The 18,545-nt window shown below is 39.6% G+C and overlaps 1 protein-coding gene across 1 annotated transcript in view; it reads right to left on the bottom strand.

The window, feature by feature from the left end:
- LOC126279109 (long-chain fatty acid transport protein 1-like) overlaps positions 1-18,545 on the bottom strand; it is a 111,142-nt gene that overhangs the window by 32,191 nt on the left and 60,406 nt on the right. The window contains exons 2-4 of the mRNA XM_049979590.1: positions 13,628-13,778; positions 13,303-13,540; positions 36-264 (exon numbers count right to left, since the gene is read on the bottom strand). Of these exons, the coding sequence (XP_049835547.1) occupies positions 36-264; positions 13,303-13,540; positions 13,628-13,778 (618 nt within the window). The remainder of the gene's footprint in view (positions 1-35; positions 265-13,302; positions 13,541-13,627; positions 13,779-18,545) is intronic.

The raw sequence follows: 18,545 nt of genomic DNA, 5'->3' as shown, positions 1-18,545 counted from the left end.
GCATAAAATGTCTAATATCTGAAAAAAGTACACACCTTGTATGTGTTATGACTGCAGCTTTGGGAAAACCTGTAGTGCCAGAGGTGTAGATGTAGATAAGCTTGTCACTAAGGCTACATGTTGGGTACTCAGGAGCACTACCATCTACTGATGTTGCCAGTTCATTACCAAGATTTGTAGCAGTGGCAACCACCTCAGAACTATCAGTTTCATTAAGCTGATACAGTGGCTTTCCTGCTACTGTGTCTAGTACTTCACTGATAGCTGAAAAGTAATGCATCCAAATAAACATGAAATGTTTCTGAAACAGAATCATGTTAATGGCATGGAAAAAAATTACTGTAATATACATATCAATATTATTCATCATATCAAAAACCTCCATGACACTGTAGCTTGTTGGACTGTGAAACAAAACACAGAAGAATTTGTGATTTATAAGAGTAGTTTTAGTCATAAACTCTACATGTAAATCACATCATTGGACACATTCAGTAACCTATTTAACACTTGTGATCATTTGGTTTTAGATAATTTATAATAAACTTAATAATAAATAGTACAAGGCAAAACAAGTGGTAAAGTATCAGCTACTGCACACACACACACACACACACACACACACACACACACACACACACACACACACACACACAAATCCCTAATGCACATATGACTGCCAACTGCAGCATGTCAGGCCAGAATGCAACTATCACACGGAGTGGAAGCAGCAATGTGGAGGGGCAGGAGGAGGGGAGGGGGGGGGGGGGGGGTGGAATGCTGTCTGCCAGCGTGTGCAGGGACTAGAATGCCAAGAGGCACAGCATCAGGAGGTTGTGGGGCAGGGATGCTGGAAATAAAGGAGTAAAAAAGGAAATGAGCAGGGAAAGACTGGCAGATGCATTGGCAGAGGGCAGCAAACAAAGAGTGTGGGAGACGAAAATGGAGAGAAGTGATAGGGCAGAGGGGGTGGAAACTGTTGGGTGAAGTGAGTGGGGACAGTGTATTACCATAGGTTGTGGCTGGGATAATTATGAGAGCGGAGAATCTGTTGTAAATATAACTCCCATCTGCACTGTCCAGAAAAGTTGGTGGTGGAGGGGAGGATCGATGGCCTGGGTAGTGAGGCAGTCATTGCAATCAAGCATATTGTGCTCAACTGCATGTTGTCCCACAGGGTGATCTACCCTGCTTTTGGGCACAATTTGGGGGTGGCTTCTCATCTTGGTGGACAGCTGTTGGTAGTCATACCATTATAAAAAGCTATGCAAAGATTGTAGCAGAGCTGGTAAATGACATTGCTGCTTTCACAATTGGCCCACCCCATGATGGGGTATAATAAACTTGTGACAGAACTGGAATATGTAGTGCTGAGGGAGTGGACTGGGCAGGTCTTGTACCTGAGTCTTCTACAGAGATAAGATCCTTGTGGCAAGGGGTCGGGGTTGGAAGTGGTGTAGGGGTGCACGAGGATGTTGTGGGTGATGGAACACCACTCAGGTAGGATGTCCCTCATTTCAGGGCATGATGATAGGCAATCAAAGCCCTAGAGAAGGATGTGATTCACTTGTCAAAATCCAGGGTGGTAATGGCAGACTAAGAGGGCACTATGTTGTGGCTGGTACTTTGTGGTTGTGGGAGGATTAGGGCTGTGAAAAGAAATGGCACAGGTGATTTGTTAGAAGACTAGGTCTGGGAGACAGTGCCTGTCTGTGAAGGCCTTGGTTCACTGAGCAAAGGAGTTCTTGTTAACCTTAAAACACATTCTCTGCTCCCGTAATGATCCTGGCCTCAACCTATAGTGTCATAGTGTCCCCACATCCTCCATCCAACAGTTTTCACCCCTCTGTCCTATCATATCCTTCCCATTCTCATTTCCTACCATATTTGTCTGCCACCCTCTGCCAGCGCACCTGCTCATATTCCCCTGCTGCTCTCCCTTTTTTGCTCCTTTTTCCCCACCCTCCTGTCCCACAACCCTCTTATACTGCACCTATTGGCATTCTAGTCCCTGCACACTCCACCAGAAAGTGTTCTTCTTCCCCCTTACCTATACGCTACTATCCTTTCCCATATCTGTTCCCTCCAGACTGTTGCTTCCATCACGTGTGATAAATGAATTCTGGGCCAACCTGCCGGAGTTGGTAGTTATATATGTGTGAGGTGTGCATGCTTGTGTGTGTGAATGGTGTGTGTTTCTTTTTTGCTGATAAAGGCTGTGGCCAAAAGCTTTGTTAAGTGTCTTAATTATGCCTTTCTGCAACTTAATGTATCTTCTTTATGGTAAGTCACACACTATCCTACACTGTTGATATTCCTATCTGAAGTTCCCATTGTTTGATTTTGTCAAACAAGTTTTCTTCCACCCTAAATCCCAGTGATGTTTTCCTCTGTTACTCTTCTCTATAGCATTACACTTCTGAGTACTGTTTTTTTCTCTTCTTCCCTCCTTTATTCACTGTTTTTGAAACAACATCTACTTCCAAACTACACTGTATCAATGATTGTCTGCACAGAAAACAAGCTTCATGATCATGCGGATTTTTGATGCAGCATCTGCCCCCACCCCCAGATTCTATCCTCTGATAGTTATATTTATTTCTACTGATCCTCCCTCATGCCTCACCCTGATGTACTTTAGTGTTTTATTTTTCACACCTGCCTATGCCACATGAACTTTTGATTCCTTTTCTCGTACATTTTTGTACATTTTTATGTTGTTTCATGCATTTTGTGTGGTTTTATGTGTGCACATATTTTTACGTATCTGTGCATGTTTCTGCTTACCTGTGCATGTTTCTGCATGTCTTTATGAATTTTTTATGCATCTTTTCTCTTATTCAGTTCCTCTCACAAACATCAACATCTATTTTGCCTATTTCCGCATCATTCCCATTTAGTTTACGCCACAATTGCCACAATGGATCCCTGCTCCATCTTTCTGCACAAGTTATAATAATTATTTCCTTCCCCGTCTAAATCCCAGTCCCACATACTGTTTTGCAAACGCTGCATAAACCATTGAACCCGCTAAAAAGACCTAATTAAAAAGTTCCTTTCTCTAGATCCCACCCCTCCTTACACAATAACCTACACCTTTTCAGATTCTGCCATTCCCTGGTCCTTACAAACCTGGTACTGCAAAAAAAGCATCTCCATGGCACTGGCATCTCAGTACCTCCTTTACTACCTCTGCAAGATACTAATACTCTGCAATCCATGCTCCAGACATCACTTCACCAAAATTGAATCCCTTGCTCTCCAACACCTGGAGGAGCACTGACACTAATACCATAAGTTATCCAACCTACTGCCACCTCACAGCACCACTAGCCAACCCCGATCCGACCCTCAGCATTCCTCCTCGCCCACCCCGCATAGCACCTACACCCTGCCTTTTCAACTTGTCACAGCTCCCAAAATTCCCTGCCAATACTCCACCAAACTGAGGCCTGAAACATTCCTGTAACAATGTTGTTAACCCTTCCACCAAAATCCTCAATTTCACAATAGTTTCAGTCCTATCCAAAGGACTCACTTTTATTTCTATACCCAAACTTAACCATGCTCGTATTGGGAAAGTCCTGCTTTACTCCTGCTGATTCCTATGTTGGAAGCACTTCTCTGCCACCAATCCTTCCAACTGAAACCAACCTAATTCCAACATTTGAACCCTGCCTCTCCCATTTCATACCACCATCCAACTGTAATCTCCTCCCCTCCTACCAAACAACTCGCTGGTTTTCTTCCAGGAATTCCTTACCTCCAACTTAGCCCCACCATCTTTCCCCAGGCCCCTTCTTCAGAACACCAAACTTTTAGCAGAAAAAAGAATAACCATACACAACCCCAAAAAAAATCCTGACCTAATAGGTCTACCTGCAGACAAAGGTTCCACCACTGTTTTGAATCACAATGATTACATGGCAGAAGGCCACCTCCAATTATCTTATTCCTCCACCTATAAGCTCTGCCAGAGTGATCCCATCTCAGAAGTCCAACACAACCTCCAATCCCTGCTTAAATCCTTTGACACTTCCCAGAACCACTCCCCTGAATCCATTTCCCTTCTCCTCATCCGTATGACACCTTGCACTCCCACCTCATTCATGCTCCCCAAAATTCACAAACCCTACAATCCTGGATGCTCCATTGTGGCTGGTTAATTGTGCCCCTACTGAAAGAATTTCGGCCCTTACTGACCAACACCTTCAACTAATTGCTTGTAACCTAGTGTCTCATGTCAAAGACACTGACCACTTCCTTCACTGACTCTCCTCCATCCCCACCCCTTTAGCTCCTGGATTTCTACTTGTCACTGTTGACACCACCTCTCTATACACCAACATCCGTGATGCCTGTGGTCTTATCAATATTGAACACTACCTTTGCCAACATCTTTCAGACCCCAAGCCCACTAACTCATTCCTCATACACCTTATTAAATTTATCCTAACCCACAAATACTACTACTTTGAAGGGAAAGTATAAAACAAATCTGAAGCACAGCCATGACGACCTGCATGGCACCCCCCCCCCCCCCCCCCCCTCCCTATGTCAACCTGTTTATGGGCCATCTAGAGCAGACCTTCCCAGCCTCTCAAAATGCCAAACACCTAGTCTGATTCAGGTTCACTGATATCTTCGTGATCTTGATTCAGGGCCTTCACACCCCAAGCAGCTTATCTTGCGTCCCATTCACTTGGTCATATTCAATACAGTGTGCCACTTTCATTGACACTGACCATCTACTCTCTGATGGCTCCATCCACACCTCTGTCCACTGTCCACATTAAACCCACCAACCACCAAAAGCACCTGCAGTTTGACAACTGTCAACCCTTTCACACCAAAAAATCCCTCCCATACCACCTGACTTCATGTTGACAGCTTATCTGCAGTGACAAGAACTCCCTTGCTCAGTATGCTGAGGGCCTCACCAGGGCCTTCACAGACGAGCACTATCCCCCAGAACTAGTCTGCGAACAGATCTCCTGTGCCATTCTCCTTACACCGCCAATCCTCCCATAACTCCCAAGAATCGTCCGCAAAGACTGCCCTCTTGTCAGCCGTATCTACCCTGGACTTGAATAAGTGTTTCACATCCTTCTCCAGGGCTTTGATTAGCTATCATCACATCCTTAAATGAAGGACATCCTACCTGAGTTGTGATCCATCTCCCACCCAACCTTCGCAACATCCCAGTACACCCCTATACCACTCACAATACCAACCCCTGGCCACAAGGACCATATCTCTGTGGAAGACTCAGGTGCAACACCTGCCCAATCCACCCACTCATCACTTCTTATTCGAGTCCTGTCACAAGTTTATCCTACCCCATGCAGGGTAGGCCATCTGGGAAAGCAGCTGTGTTATTTACCACCTGTGCTGCAATCATTGTACAACTTTTTATACTTGCATGACTACCAACAAGCTGTCCATCAGAATGAACAGCCCCTGCCAAACTGTGCCCAAGAGCAGGGTAGACCACCCTGTGGCACAACATGCACCTGATTTCAGTGGCTGCTTCACTACCCTATGCATCTGGATCCTTTCCTCCACCACCAGCTTTTCTGGACTGTGCAGATGGGCGTTATCGTTACAAAACATTCTCCGCTCTCATAATTATCCCGCACTCAACCTATGGTAACATACAGTCCCCATGTCTCCCACTAGCAGTTTCCGCCCTCTCTGACACTCTGCCAGACTGTTTTTCTCTCCCCCCAGCCATCCACTATTATCCTTTCCCCTTCTCTGCCACCTCGTGTGTGTGTGTGTGTGTGTGTGTGTGTGTGTGTGTGTGTGTATTTTGACTTAATGTGTCTTCTATATGGTAAGTAGAAATCTTATCGTTTCCTACATTGTTGATTATTAATAATAATAGTATACACACAAGCAAAAAGAATGGAGGACACCAGATGAAGGGCACAGGAACAGGAACAAAAACATACAATTGGCTCCCACACTGGTGAACGTGAACACTGTCAGGCACACAAATCACGTGCTTGTGGAAGGTGTAGGCTACACAAAGCTGGGAGAGTTCCGAGGAAAGAGTGGTAAAGATCTGCTAAAACAGCTATCTTCAATTTTTTGCAACTTGTTCTAAATTCCATCAATAGCAAGGAATTAAACTGTGGATTGTTTTTAGACTTATCAAAGGCCTTTGATGTCATCGACCATAAGTTATTGCTTAGGAAGTTATATGTCTATGGCATACGTGGAGTTGCCCACAAATGGTTTAAATCATATCTGCCTGACAGGTATCAGAAGGAGATAAGCCATGCAGATAGGACATATTCGTCAAGATTCGAGAGAGTTTTGTATGGAGTACCCCAGGAATCTGTATTAGGGCCATTACTGTTTTTAATATTTATCAATGACCTACCAAGTCAACTATCTGAAGCAGAGGCAGTACTGTTTGCTGATGATACAAGTTTGCTTGTTAAAGCAAATAGTGAAGCTGACTTACAAGAAAAAGTCACATTAGTAACAGACGAAGCAGACAGATGGTTTAATGAAAACAGACTCATTGTGAATGCCAAAAAAAACCAACGTGGATCAACCTCAGACATATTACAAATAAAATAAAAACTAACCTTACAGTAGAACTGGGCAAGTGTAAGATTGAACAAGCATCATACACTAAATTCTCAGGAGTATGGTTTGATGAACACTTAAGATGGGAAAACATGTAATGTCATTGAACCAAAAATTAAGTCAAACATGTTATATACTTAGAATGCTTAAAAGCTCATGTAATATTAAAACAGTGTTATGTGTTTATTTCTCATTCATGCACAGTTTAATAAGATACAATGTACAGTTTTGGGGGAACATCAGTCTAACAAACATTCATTTAGACCACAAAAGAAGGCAGTCAGAATAATAAAAGGTATAGGATATAGAGACTCTTGTCTTTCAAAGAATTAAAAATCATGATACTACCATCCTTATACATATATGAAAGCATATGTTTCTTAAAAGAACACGAGGAATTTTCTACATTAAACAGAGAATTTTACAACTACGAAACAAGGAATAGGAATTATTTCCACAGAGAAATTCATAAAACAACTATGTATCACAAAAGTGTACTATCGTTCGCTGTTGTCTTCAGTCCCGAGACTGGTTTGATGCAGCTCTCCATTCTACTTTATCCTGTGCAAGCTTCTTCATCTCCCAGTACCTACTGCAACCTACATCCTTCTGAATCTGCTTAGTGTACTTATCTATCGGTCTCCCTGTATGATTTTTACCCTCCACACTGCCCTCCAATGCTAAACTTGTGATCCCTTGATGCCTCAAAACATGTCCTACCAACCGATCCCTTCTTCTAGTCAAGTTGTGCCACAAACTTCTCTTCTCCCCCACCCTATTCAATACCTCCTCATTAGTTACGTGATCTATCCACCTGATCTTCAGTATTCTTCTGTAGCACCACATTTCAAAAGCTTCTGTTCTCTTCTTGTCCAAACTAGTTATCGTCCATGTTTCACTTCCCTACATGGCTACACTCCAAACAAATACTTTCAAAAACGACTTCCTGATACATAAATCTATACTCGATGTTAACAAATTTCTCTTCTTCCGAAACGCTTTTCTTGCCATTGCCAGTCTACATTTTATATCCTCTCTACTTCGACCATCATCAGTTATTTTGCTCCCCAAATAGCAAAACTCCTTTACTACTTTACGTGTCTCATTTCCTAATCTAATTCCCTCAGCATCACCCAATTTAATTTGACTACATTCCATTATCCTCGTTTTGCTTTTGTTGATGTTCATCTTATATCCTCCTTTCAAGACACTGTCCATTCCGTTCAACTGCTCTTCCAAGTCCTTTGCCGTCTCTGACAGAATTACAATGTTATCGGCGAACCTCAAAGTTTTTACTTCTCCATTAATTTTAATACCTACTCCAAATTTTTCTTTTGTTTCCTTTACTGCTTGCTCAATATACAGATTGAATAACATCGGGGAGAGGCTACAAGCCTATCTAACTTCCTTCCCAACCACTGCTTCCCTTTCATGCCCCTCGATTCGTATAACTGCCATCTGGTTTCTGAACAAATTGTAAATAGCCTTTTGCTCCCTGTATTTTACCCCTGCCACCTTTAGAATTTGAAAAAGAGTATTCCAGTCAACATTGTCAAAAGCTTTCTCTAAGTCTACAAATTCTAGAAACGTAGGTTTGCCTTTTCTTAATCCTTCTTCTAAGATAAGTCGTAAGGTCAGTATTGCCTCACGTGTTCCACCATTTCTATGGAATCCAAACTGATCCTCCACAAGGTCCGCATCTACCAGTTTTTCCATTCGTCTGTAAAGGATTCGCGTTAGTATTTTGCAGCTGTGACTTATTAAACTGATAGTTCGGTAATTTTGACATCTGTCAGCACCTGCTTTCTTTGGGATTGGAATTATTATATTCTTCTTGAAGTCTGAGGGTATTTCGCCTGTCTCATACATCTTGCTCACAGGCTGGTAGAGTTTTGTCATGACTGGCTCTCCCAAGGCCGTCAGTAGTTCTAATGGAATGTTGTCTACTCCGGGGGCCTTGTTTCAACTCAGGTCTTTCAGTGCTCTGTCAAACTCTTCACGCAGTATCGTATCTCCCATTTCGTCTTCATCTACATCCTCTACAATTTCCATAATATTGTCCTCAAGTACATCGCCCTTGTATAGACCCTCTATATACTCCTTCCACCTTTCTGGATTCCCTTCTTTGCTTGGAACTGGATTTCCATCTGAGCTCTTGATATTCATGCAAGTGGTTCTCTTTTCTCCAAAGGTCTCTTTAATTTTCTTGTAGGCAGTATCTATCTTACCCCTAGTGATATAAGCGTCTACATCCTTACATTTGTCCTCTAGCCATCCCTGCTTAGCTATTTTGCACTTCCTGTCGATCTCATTTTTGAGACGTTTGTATTCCTTTTTGCCTGCTTCCTTTACTGCATTTTTATATTTTCTCCTTTCATCAATTAAATTCAATATTTCTTCTGTTACCCAAGGATTTCTACTAGCCCTCGTCTTTTTACCTATTTTATCCTCTGCTGCCTTCACTACTTCATCCCTCAGAGCTACCCATTCTTCTTCTACTGTATTTATTTCCCCTATTCCTGTCAATTGTTCCCTTATGCTCTCCCTGAAACTCTGTACAACCTCTGGTTCTTTTAGTTTATCCAGGTCCCACCTCCTTAAATTCCCACCTTTTGCAGTTTCTTCAGTTTTGATCTACAGCTCATAACCAATAGATTGTGGCCAGAGTCCACATCTGCCCCTGGAAATGTATTACAATTTAAAACCTGGTTCCTAAATCTCTGTCTTACCATTATATAATCTGTCTGAAATCTGTCAGTATCTTCAGGCTTCTTCCATGTATACAACCTTCTTTTATGATTCTTGAACCAAGTGTTAGGTATGGTTAAGTTATGCTCTGTGCAAAATTCTACCAGGCAGCTTTCTCTTTCGTTTCTTTGCCCCAGTCCATATTCACCTACTACATTTCCTTCTCTCCCTTTTCCTACTGACGAATTCCAGTCACCCGTGACTATTAAATTTTTGTCTCCCTTCACTATCTGCATAATTTCTTTTATTTCATCATACATTTCTTCAATTTCTTCGTCATCTGCAGAGCTAGTCTGCATATAAACTTGTACTACTGTGGTAGGGGTGGGCTACGTGTCTATCTTGGCCACAATAATGCGTTCTCTGTGCTGTTTGTAGTAGCTTACCCGCATTCCTATTTTCCTATTCATTATTAAACCTACTCCTGCATTACCCCTATTTGATTTTGTGTTTATAGCCCTGTAGTCACCTAACCAGAAGTCTTGTTCCTCCTACCACCGAACTTCACTAATTCCCACTATATCTAACTTTAACCTATCCATTTCCCTTTTTAAATTTTCTAACCTACCTGCCCGATTAAGGGATCTGACATTCCACGCTCCGATTCGTAGAATGCCAGTTTTCTTTCTCCTGATAACGGCATCCTCTTGAGTAGTCCCCTCCCGGAGATCCGAATGGGGGACTATTTTACCTCTGGAATATTTTACCCAAGAGGACGCCATCATCATTTAATCATACAGTAAAGCTGCATGTCCTCGGGAAAAATTACGGCTGTGGTTTCCCCTTGCTTTCAGCCGTTCGCAGTACCAGCACAGCAAGGCCGTTTTGGTTTATGTTGCAAGGCCAGATCAGTCAATCATCCAGACTGTTGCCCGTGCAACTACTGAAAAGGCTGCTGCCCCTCTTCAGGAACCACACGTTTGTCTGGCCTTTCAACAGATACCCCTCCGTTGTGGTTGCACCTACGGTACGGCCATCTGTATCGCTGAGGCGCACAAGCCTCCGCACCAACGGCAAGGTCCATGGTTCAACCCAAAATCCTCTACAGTGCTCTCCCCAAAGAACTAAAAATCATACCAAAACTGCACATATTTAAAAGAGAATTAAAAAAAACATGTTATTGAGCAATAGATTTTACAGTATTGAAGAGTTTATGAATCATTGACAATAAAAGCGCAGTTAATATTTCCCTGACATTATAAATATGTGTAATTGCTCACATTTAAATACTTGATGTTTCTATGAAAGTGTGAAACAGTGCTAATGTATGAATGGAAATAATCTTTGATGTGAAAATCACTAGCTTTTTTTTTGTACATTGTTATCTTACTTGTATATTTTTATGTTAATGTTCTTATAGTTCTATTAAAATTTTAATGTCTAAGTGACAAGTGAATTCAATTATAAATTTTCATGTACATGTATTTTAAATTGTAATGATTACTGACAAGTCCTATGTCATTTTGATGATGTACTACAAGGACGCTAATAAACTGAGTTGAATTGAATCGAATCTAGAATGGAGAAAGAGTAAATGTATTGGGACATTACTGAAATTGAAAAATTACAGATATGATTGGAAAGAAAAATAAAAGACTGAGGGAAGTAGAAAGCCAGTAAGTGGGGTGATTGGTCAGAGTTTGTTGAAGGTTATAAGTGGCAAGTGACAGGTAGGGGAAGAGACATTGGTGTGGGGAAGACAGAAAAGCTGGATGAGGGCAGTGATTACAAGAGGTCCGAGTCTAGGAGTGGGATGTGTGAGTGTACGTTTGCCAGCTGCGTGGTGCAAAGAATCTGTAGTGGAGTGGAAAGGGGACTAGGAATAATATCTGAATAGCTTGCACTACTAATGAGTAATTGTTTTGGCTCCTTGTCACAGGATAGTGGAGGCCGACATATGATTGTGTAGTTTTTTGTTAACCCACATATGTTGGGCAATGGTTGCAACAAAGCTGGTATGTGAATACTGCTATGGCATTGACAAGACAGGGACAAGAAGTTATCAGTGAATGCACGGGACATATCCCACTCCTCAATCACTCACAGGGACATGGCCACTAGGGCAAGGGACTGCTGGCAAGAGTGGCATATGGGCAGACATGGATATTGCACAAGATGGGGATATTGCAGAATGTCATGCTTGGAGCGAGGAGGTTTCATGAGGATTTGGAGGAGGATATTTTTCATTTAACAATATGAAGAATAATATTAAAAATTCTGGAAGTTAATATGGAGACATTGTGGGGCATAGAAAACAGTTTCACAATAGCAAAATTAAGTTAAGATGAAGCAGTAGCTTCTTTGTTGCAATTAACTTATGTCATTACATACTAGTATTACAGTAAACCATGACTACGCTTGGAGTATGAACTCGCTAACTTTCTCCACCTTACGCAGCACAACATCTCAAATATTCACAGTTTCTTCTTCTCCAGTTTCACTGCATTCACTTTATTTCAATTATTTACACCAGATTCACAGTTTTTAGACCTCCTTCGCCAATTACATAGCTATAATGGGTCGCAAAAGACTTATTTTGCTGTATAAACCTTTCTTCATCAATACTTTTGTTTCACATAACTTCTGAGAATAACAACTATCATGTAACTGTGGTCCATTTTCACACCATAATCTATCCTCACTGGAATGCAAACAATTATTCCAGAGTTCTTGGCTGATGTGAGTCAAAGTGTCTCCACCAACAAAATAAAATTGGAAACATACCTCATTAGTATCTGTTTCTACAAATTACCTCAATATCTAAATTCAGGAATTGAGAAGTTGTGTTAGCTACAGGGCAAACTGAACAACAAGTAGTAGTTTAATGGAAATAAGACTCAGTATTTACAGACATAGGAAAGTATTTCTTTGAATAATACTATTATAAACTAGTAAGTAAATTAACTGCAGAAAAACAGCAGCCATATTGAAAAACTGAGAAGGCAGCAGCTATTTTTTTTTTCCCTTTTCAAAATAGCAGCTTTCTTTCTAATTTATGTCATTAAATTTGGATAGCATAACATGAATAACATGAAGCAGTAGAGTGACAATTTATTGTTAATACAGCATACAGATTAAGTTAAGTTTCTGAAATAACTTGCTATTTCTTTGTCTTTTGTTAATGTATATCTTGACGAATTCCATATCCTTCCTTCTTGGGGGGGGGGGGGGGGGGGAGATCTACAGAACTTGATGGATGAATTAATTAATTAAAATTAATTAATTACTGCAGGAATGAATGAAAGTTTTAACTGCCATGTTGTTTTCTACTAATGCAGCTGCTTTGTTTTACTAGTGCCAAATGTATATATGTGGGGTAAGTTACAAGTTTTTTTAGCAGTGAGAACACACAGGATGAAGTTTCAATGTTTTCACCACTCATAATAATTTCCAGTTTACTGATAGCTGATTTAAAACCTCTGTTGTTGGTTTGCCTTTACTAACTTTCTAGATAAATTGGGTTAGAACTACACTATAAAAATTCAGTGTATGCGACTGATGCCCCAGTCCAGTGGTTTACATGGCTGACCAATAGAGGACCTAAATTCAGTTTCCTGTGACCTACCCATTCTTTTCTGATGTGTAGCTTTTACTCTAAAGCAACATCAGTATATGAGTAATACCAGAGGAGAGAATTTCAAATTAGTTCAAAACATTCTCGGCCTGATCTGAAAAATAGCACTTCATCATATTACAATCTTTAGAGACTAAGTGTTTCATGCCTGTCCTCAATTTGCTACATTTGCTGATTAACTTTATTACTGTTTAACTTTATTTACTGTGTAAACATGGGATTTGCAAATATGGGAACAACTTATGGTAAGATGACTGCTTTTAATACTAATTATAAATTTTGTTGTAATACACGTGACCACATAAAAATAGTTTACATTCAAATTTCAACATTGATACTGTAAATAACCATATACATATATGTATAAAAATATATATTACCTTCTGAAACTTCAGAGCCAAATATAATAGCACAACTATTGGCAGCTGTAATGCAGTGAGTCAGTGGTGCCTTTCGGAGGTTTGAGTTTATAAGAGCTGCCACGACGCCAATTTTTGCAAGACCAAGCCAAACAAAAACAAATTCTGGTTTGGAATCCATCATTACAGCAATGCAGTCTCCCTTTTTGTAGCCTTGTTTTTTGAAATAATTTGCTATTTTATTTGTATATTTTTCTACCTAGACGGCATGAAATGAAACATGTTGGTTATGTGTTTGCAAGATCCTAATTAACTTAAATTTAGGAAAAGAATTGCATTGAATTACCTCAGAAAAAGTCCACTGCTTATTTTCAAAGTAGAAGGCAACTTTATTTGGATTTCTACGGACCACTTCCCTGAAAACTTTTGGTATTGTGTGTTTGCGCCAATACATAAACCTCAGCTGATTACTAAATTTAATAAATCGATAAAGAGCCCTGAAATATTAAAAGAAAATAGTGTACTATTAAATATATGCATTTGTCTATGATGCTACATTACAAGGCAGCTTTATGAAATATGATGTACAAAATAAAAATTAACCTTTTTTGCATATTTTTCTTGTATACTTTTCTGAAGAGGAATCATTTTTACACCATAGCACTGAAGCTAATGAAATGATAGTCTCCAGCATTCATGGTTCAATTTCAATCTTAGAATTATTCTGTTTCAAAATTTCAATGAAGTTGTTACCTTCTGTTGACAATTGGCATTTCATAGTATGTTGTCTGTGCCTGCTTAAAAATGCAAACAGAAAGGAATAAAGAAAATTCATATTTGTACTTTGTCACTGTGAAACCATGTCTGGTGATTGATTTTTGCTACCTGCTCCTTCTCCAATAGTAATGCATTATTTACTGTCCAAAATTCCCATGTGTGCCTTTGAATTCTAAGTGCTGCACAATCTTATGATGACACGTATTTAGAGATCTTACAACACAAAACAGAAACTACATAAATCTTCACTGAGAAGATAAAAAGTGTAGTCTTTTCTCAGTAAGGATTACGGTACTGATTAGCCTGGATATTATCTTCATTCTAAAAGAAAAAAAATGTACTTTAATGTTTTACCATAGGTACAGAAAGAAAAAACAAATATTGTAGACAGTGTCCTGCATTCACTGCTTAGGACTGTAATGTCTTTTATATGTAAGTAACACACCGGACATGTTATAGAATAATAACAAAAATACTGTATTGTTTCCTGGCGGCTTGAACCAAATACTTAATTAGTTTTGGATTTCATTCACTACAGGCTGATTGTATAAAGCAGTTGAACTTAGAAGAACATGAGAAGGGAATCTGGATGAAACTGAACTTGGAAATATTCATTGCATAAATATTAATCTCAGGTCATACAGTCATGAAGTAGTATTATAATCAACCACATAAATCTTCCAAATAAAACGCAGTCATCATTCCACAATCTAATCTATACTACTATAGAGAATCCATAATTATAGTTCCAGTTTCAAAATGCTGTACAAACACAACCACAGCTCAGAGTGACATTAAATTAGAACAGCATATTATTGATGCAGGTGGGAAATCATAAGGGGGGAAAAAATTAACAAAAATTCTACCAATAGGTGGCGCTGTAAGTGTCTTAACATAAATGAGAACTGCTAAAACTGACAGATCAATCACACTATTATGGCTATGGATTGAGTTGCACATTACACCATCCATGCCCTTCATTAGGAATGATTGCACAAATTTGGCAATTCATAGTTGTGCCACTGGTAGTTAGCTAAGCTCATTGACAATGACAAGGTTGTATCACACTGGGTAGGAGAAATCAGTTTTTAATTGTCCAGAGGCAAAAAACTCATAAAAAGTGAAATGACATTGGTTTTTAATTGTCCTGGGGCCAAAAGCCACATAAAAAGCAAAATTAAATCAGTTTCTGTCATGAAACTGGTGCAAAACTCAGAGTACTGTCCACCACTATCTGCCCCAAGTTGAAATTGAGAAACAGAATGTTCTGCAATAGATCAAAGTGTCTCAGGGATCACATTCAGAATGTTTTACTCAATGCATGACTTCAATTCAAATATATTCATAATTGGAGCACTGAACACAACATCTTTCATATAACCCCACAACTGAAGTCACACAGATTAAGATCAGGTGATCTGAAAGATCAGGCTATAGAGGAATGACGGCTAATAATTTTAGCATTTCTGAAATATGTTTGTACCAGCAGCTCCAGTTGCTGTGCAGTGTGTGGAGCAGTGCCATCTTGCATAAAAGTGATCTTATCACACATCCATGCTGTTGAAGAGCTGGAATGATGATTGTGCACAAAAGACTCTCATAGCACTTACCAGTTACAGTACAGGTAACAGGACATGTAGGGGCCATCTCCTGTATATCTCCTATATATACCGATACTACTTCATTGTGAAAATGTGCTTATGTGGTGTGAATTGACAGCAGAAGAATTATAGTGCACCAAACCTCAGTCTGCTCTGAGCACCAGTAGCATTAGCATCACTGAATAAGTGCAGCTCTGCTTCGTGACCTCATCACAACATGTGGATGGTTGATGCAGTTTAACAATGTTGGGCAATGAATTTCTGCACAAAGCTCAATAAAAAGCCTTCCAAGATGCACACAATACTAAAGCAAGCCTACAGCTAGTCTGCAATGAGTAACGGGCAAGTTAAAAGGTGGGTGAAGAAGTTTAAGGATAGCCAGGAAGGGGTAAATGATGGCCCTTGCTCTGGAAGATTATCAGCAAGTAGAAACAAAGACAATGTGAATTGTGTTTATGAATTGTTGAATTCTGACACCTGATTGAATGTTCAGTTTTTAGCTGACACACTGAACATTCTAAAAAGTTCCGTGTTCAGCATTTTTATTGAGGAGTTGCACATGAAAAAGGTGTACACCAAGTTGGTACCAAAAACTCTGTCAGATGAACAAAAGGCCAATAGTGTGTTGATCATGAGTGAACTGTTGGAATGTGTGGACGCTGAACTGGATTATTTGGACAACACCATTACTGGCAACAAGACATGCACTTCCGCGTGCAACCTGAAAAAAAGTGCCAAAGTTCAGAATGGCACAATCCAAGGTGAAAATTGACAGCAAGGGTGTGGTGCACAGAGTGTTTGTACCCCAAGGACAGACTGTTAATGTTCTTCACTGTGTTAATGTCCTGAAAAGATTTTAAAAAAAGGTTCCTCCAAGTGCAAAAAGACATCCCACTACCTGGCTACTGCATCATGACAATGCGCCCAGCTACATGTGTCTGCACGTCAGCAAGTACCTGAGCAAGCACAACTTGGCAGTGCTGCTGCAGGCACCCTACACAACTGGCCTTTCTCTGCTGGACTACTTCCTGTTCCCCAGGATTAAAACCACATTCAAAGGATGCTGTTTTAAGAGCATTGAAGACATTCAAAAGGTTGTGACAACACTATTAAATGAGATTCAAGTTGAGGCCTTCCAGGAGGCTTACCAGTCAAGGATGAATTGCTAGAAAAAATATGTAGATGCTAACGGTACTACTTTGAAGAATTTTAAAGCTTTGCACATATCTCACCCATAACTACATATATATATATATATATATATTTCATGACTTTTTGGACACAACTTGTATGTGATGCAAAGGGGGAAACATTGTTAGCAAAAATGTCAGAAAGTTATTGATGCTTTTACTTCAATTATTTACACGATACTCTGCTAACACTGAGATGGACATAGGCTATATGACTTTTTAAACAATAGTGCCCAGATTTTTATGTTAAAACTGACTGTAAGAAACAAAGTGCTGTGCGGAGAAAATGTGTGGTTTCATTTTCCTTCTCACAGTGAGTTTTAACTTGGATATCAGGTTATTTAAACCATTAGACAAATTGTTTCTTCCATATATTCTTTCTCCACATGCATATAATTTTTAACCTAAGCTGCAACACAAAATTGTGCTGTTATGTTTCCTTCACGGCAGTCTATTTTAAGAGGAAAGAGGAATGTTGTATTCGTGGTGTTATCAATTTATGGTTATAATACTACTGTACTATGGAATCTAAATCATACAAAAATTTGCTGTCTTATCCACCCACAGATTAAAGCTATCAGAGATACTACCATTGAATGCTCTGTATAACCGGACATCACCCATTGGTATTTTTTGTGATCTCTCAAAGGCCTTTGATTGTGTAAATCATGGAATTCTTTTCGATAAGCTAAATCATTATGGTTTGAGTGGGGCAGTGCACAAATGGTTTAATTCATACTTAACTGGAAGAATGCAGAAAGTTGAAATAAGTGGTTCGTGTAATGTTAAAACAACAGCTGATTCCTCAAACTGGGGTGCTATCAAGCACGGGGTCCCACAGGGTTCGGTCTTAGGTCCTTTACTGTTCTTGATATACATTAATGACTTACCATTCCACATTGATGAAGATGCAAAGTTAGTTCTTTTTGCTGATGATACAAGTATAGTAATAACATCCAAAAACCAAGAACTAAGTGATGTAATTGTAAATGATGTCTTTCACAAAATTATTAAGTGGTTCTCAGGAAACAAACTCTCTTTAAATTTTGATAAAACACAGTATATACAGTTCCGTACAGTAAATGGCACAACTCCAGTAATAAATATGGACTTTGAACAGAAGTCTGTAGCTAAGGTAGAATTTTCAAAATTTTTAGGTGTGGCCATTGATGAGAGGTTAAACTGGAAGCAACACATTAATGGTCTGCTGAAACATCCGAGTTCAGCTACGTATTGCAAATTTTGGTGACAAGAATCTCAGTAAATTAGCTTACTATGCCTACTTTCATTCACTACTTTCGTATGGCATCTGGGGTAATTCATCGTTGAGTAGAAAAGTATTCATTGCTCAAAAATGTGTAATCAGAATAATTGCTGGAGCCCACCCACGGTCATCCTGCAGACATCTATTTAAGGATCTAGGGATCCTCACAGTAACCACAGAGTATATATATTCACTTATGAAATTTGTTGTTAATAATCCTACCCAGTTCAAAAGTAATAGCAGTTCGCATAGCTATAACACCAGGAGAAAGGATGATCTTCACTATGCAGGGTTAAATCTGACTTTGGCACAGAAAGGGGTAAATTATGCTGCCACAAAAGTCTTTGGTCACCTACCAAACAGCATCAAAAGCCTGAAAGATAGTCAATCAACATTTAAAAATAAATTAAAAGAATTTCTAGATGACAACTA

The sequence above is a fragment of the Schistocerca gregaria genome, chromosome 6 (genome assembly GCF_023897955.1).
Source record: "Schistocerca gregaria isolate iqSchGreg1 chromosome 6, iqSchGreg1.2, whole genome shotgun sequence".
Classification (NCBI taxonomy): domain Eukaryota; kingdom Metazoa; phylum Arthropoda; class Insecta; order Orthoptera; family Acrididae; genus Schistocerca; species Schistocerca gregaria.
This window is presented reverse-complemented; position numbering and strand designations above follow the sequence as displayed.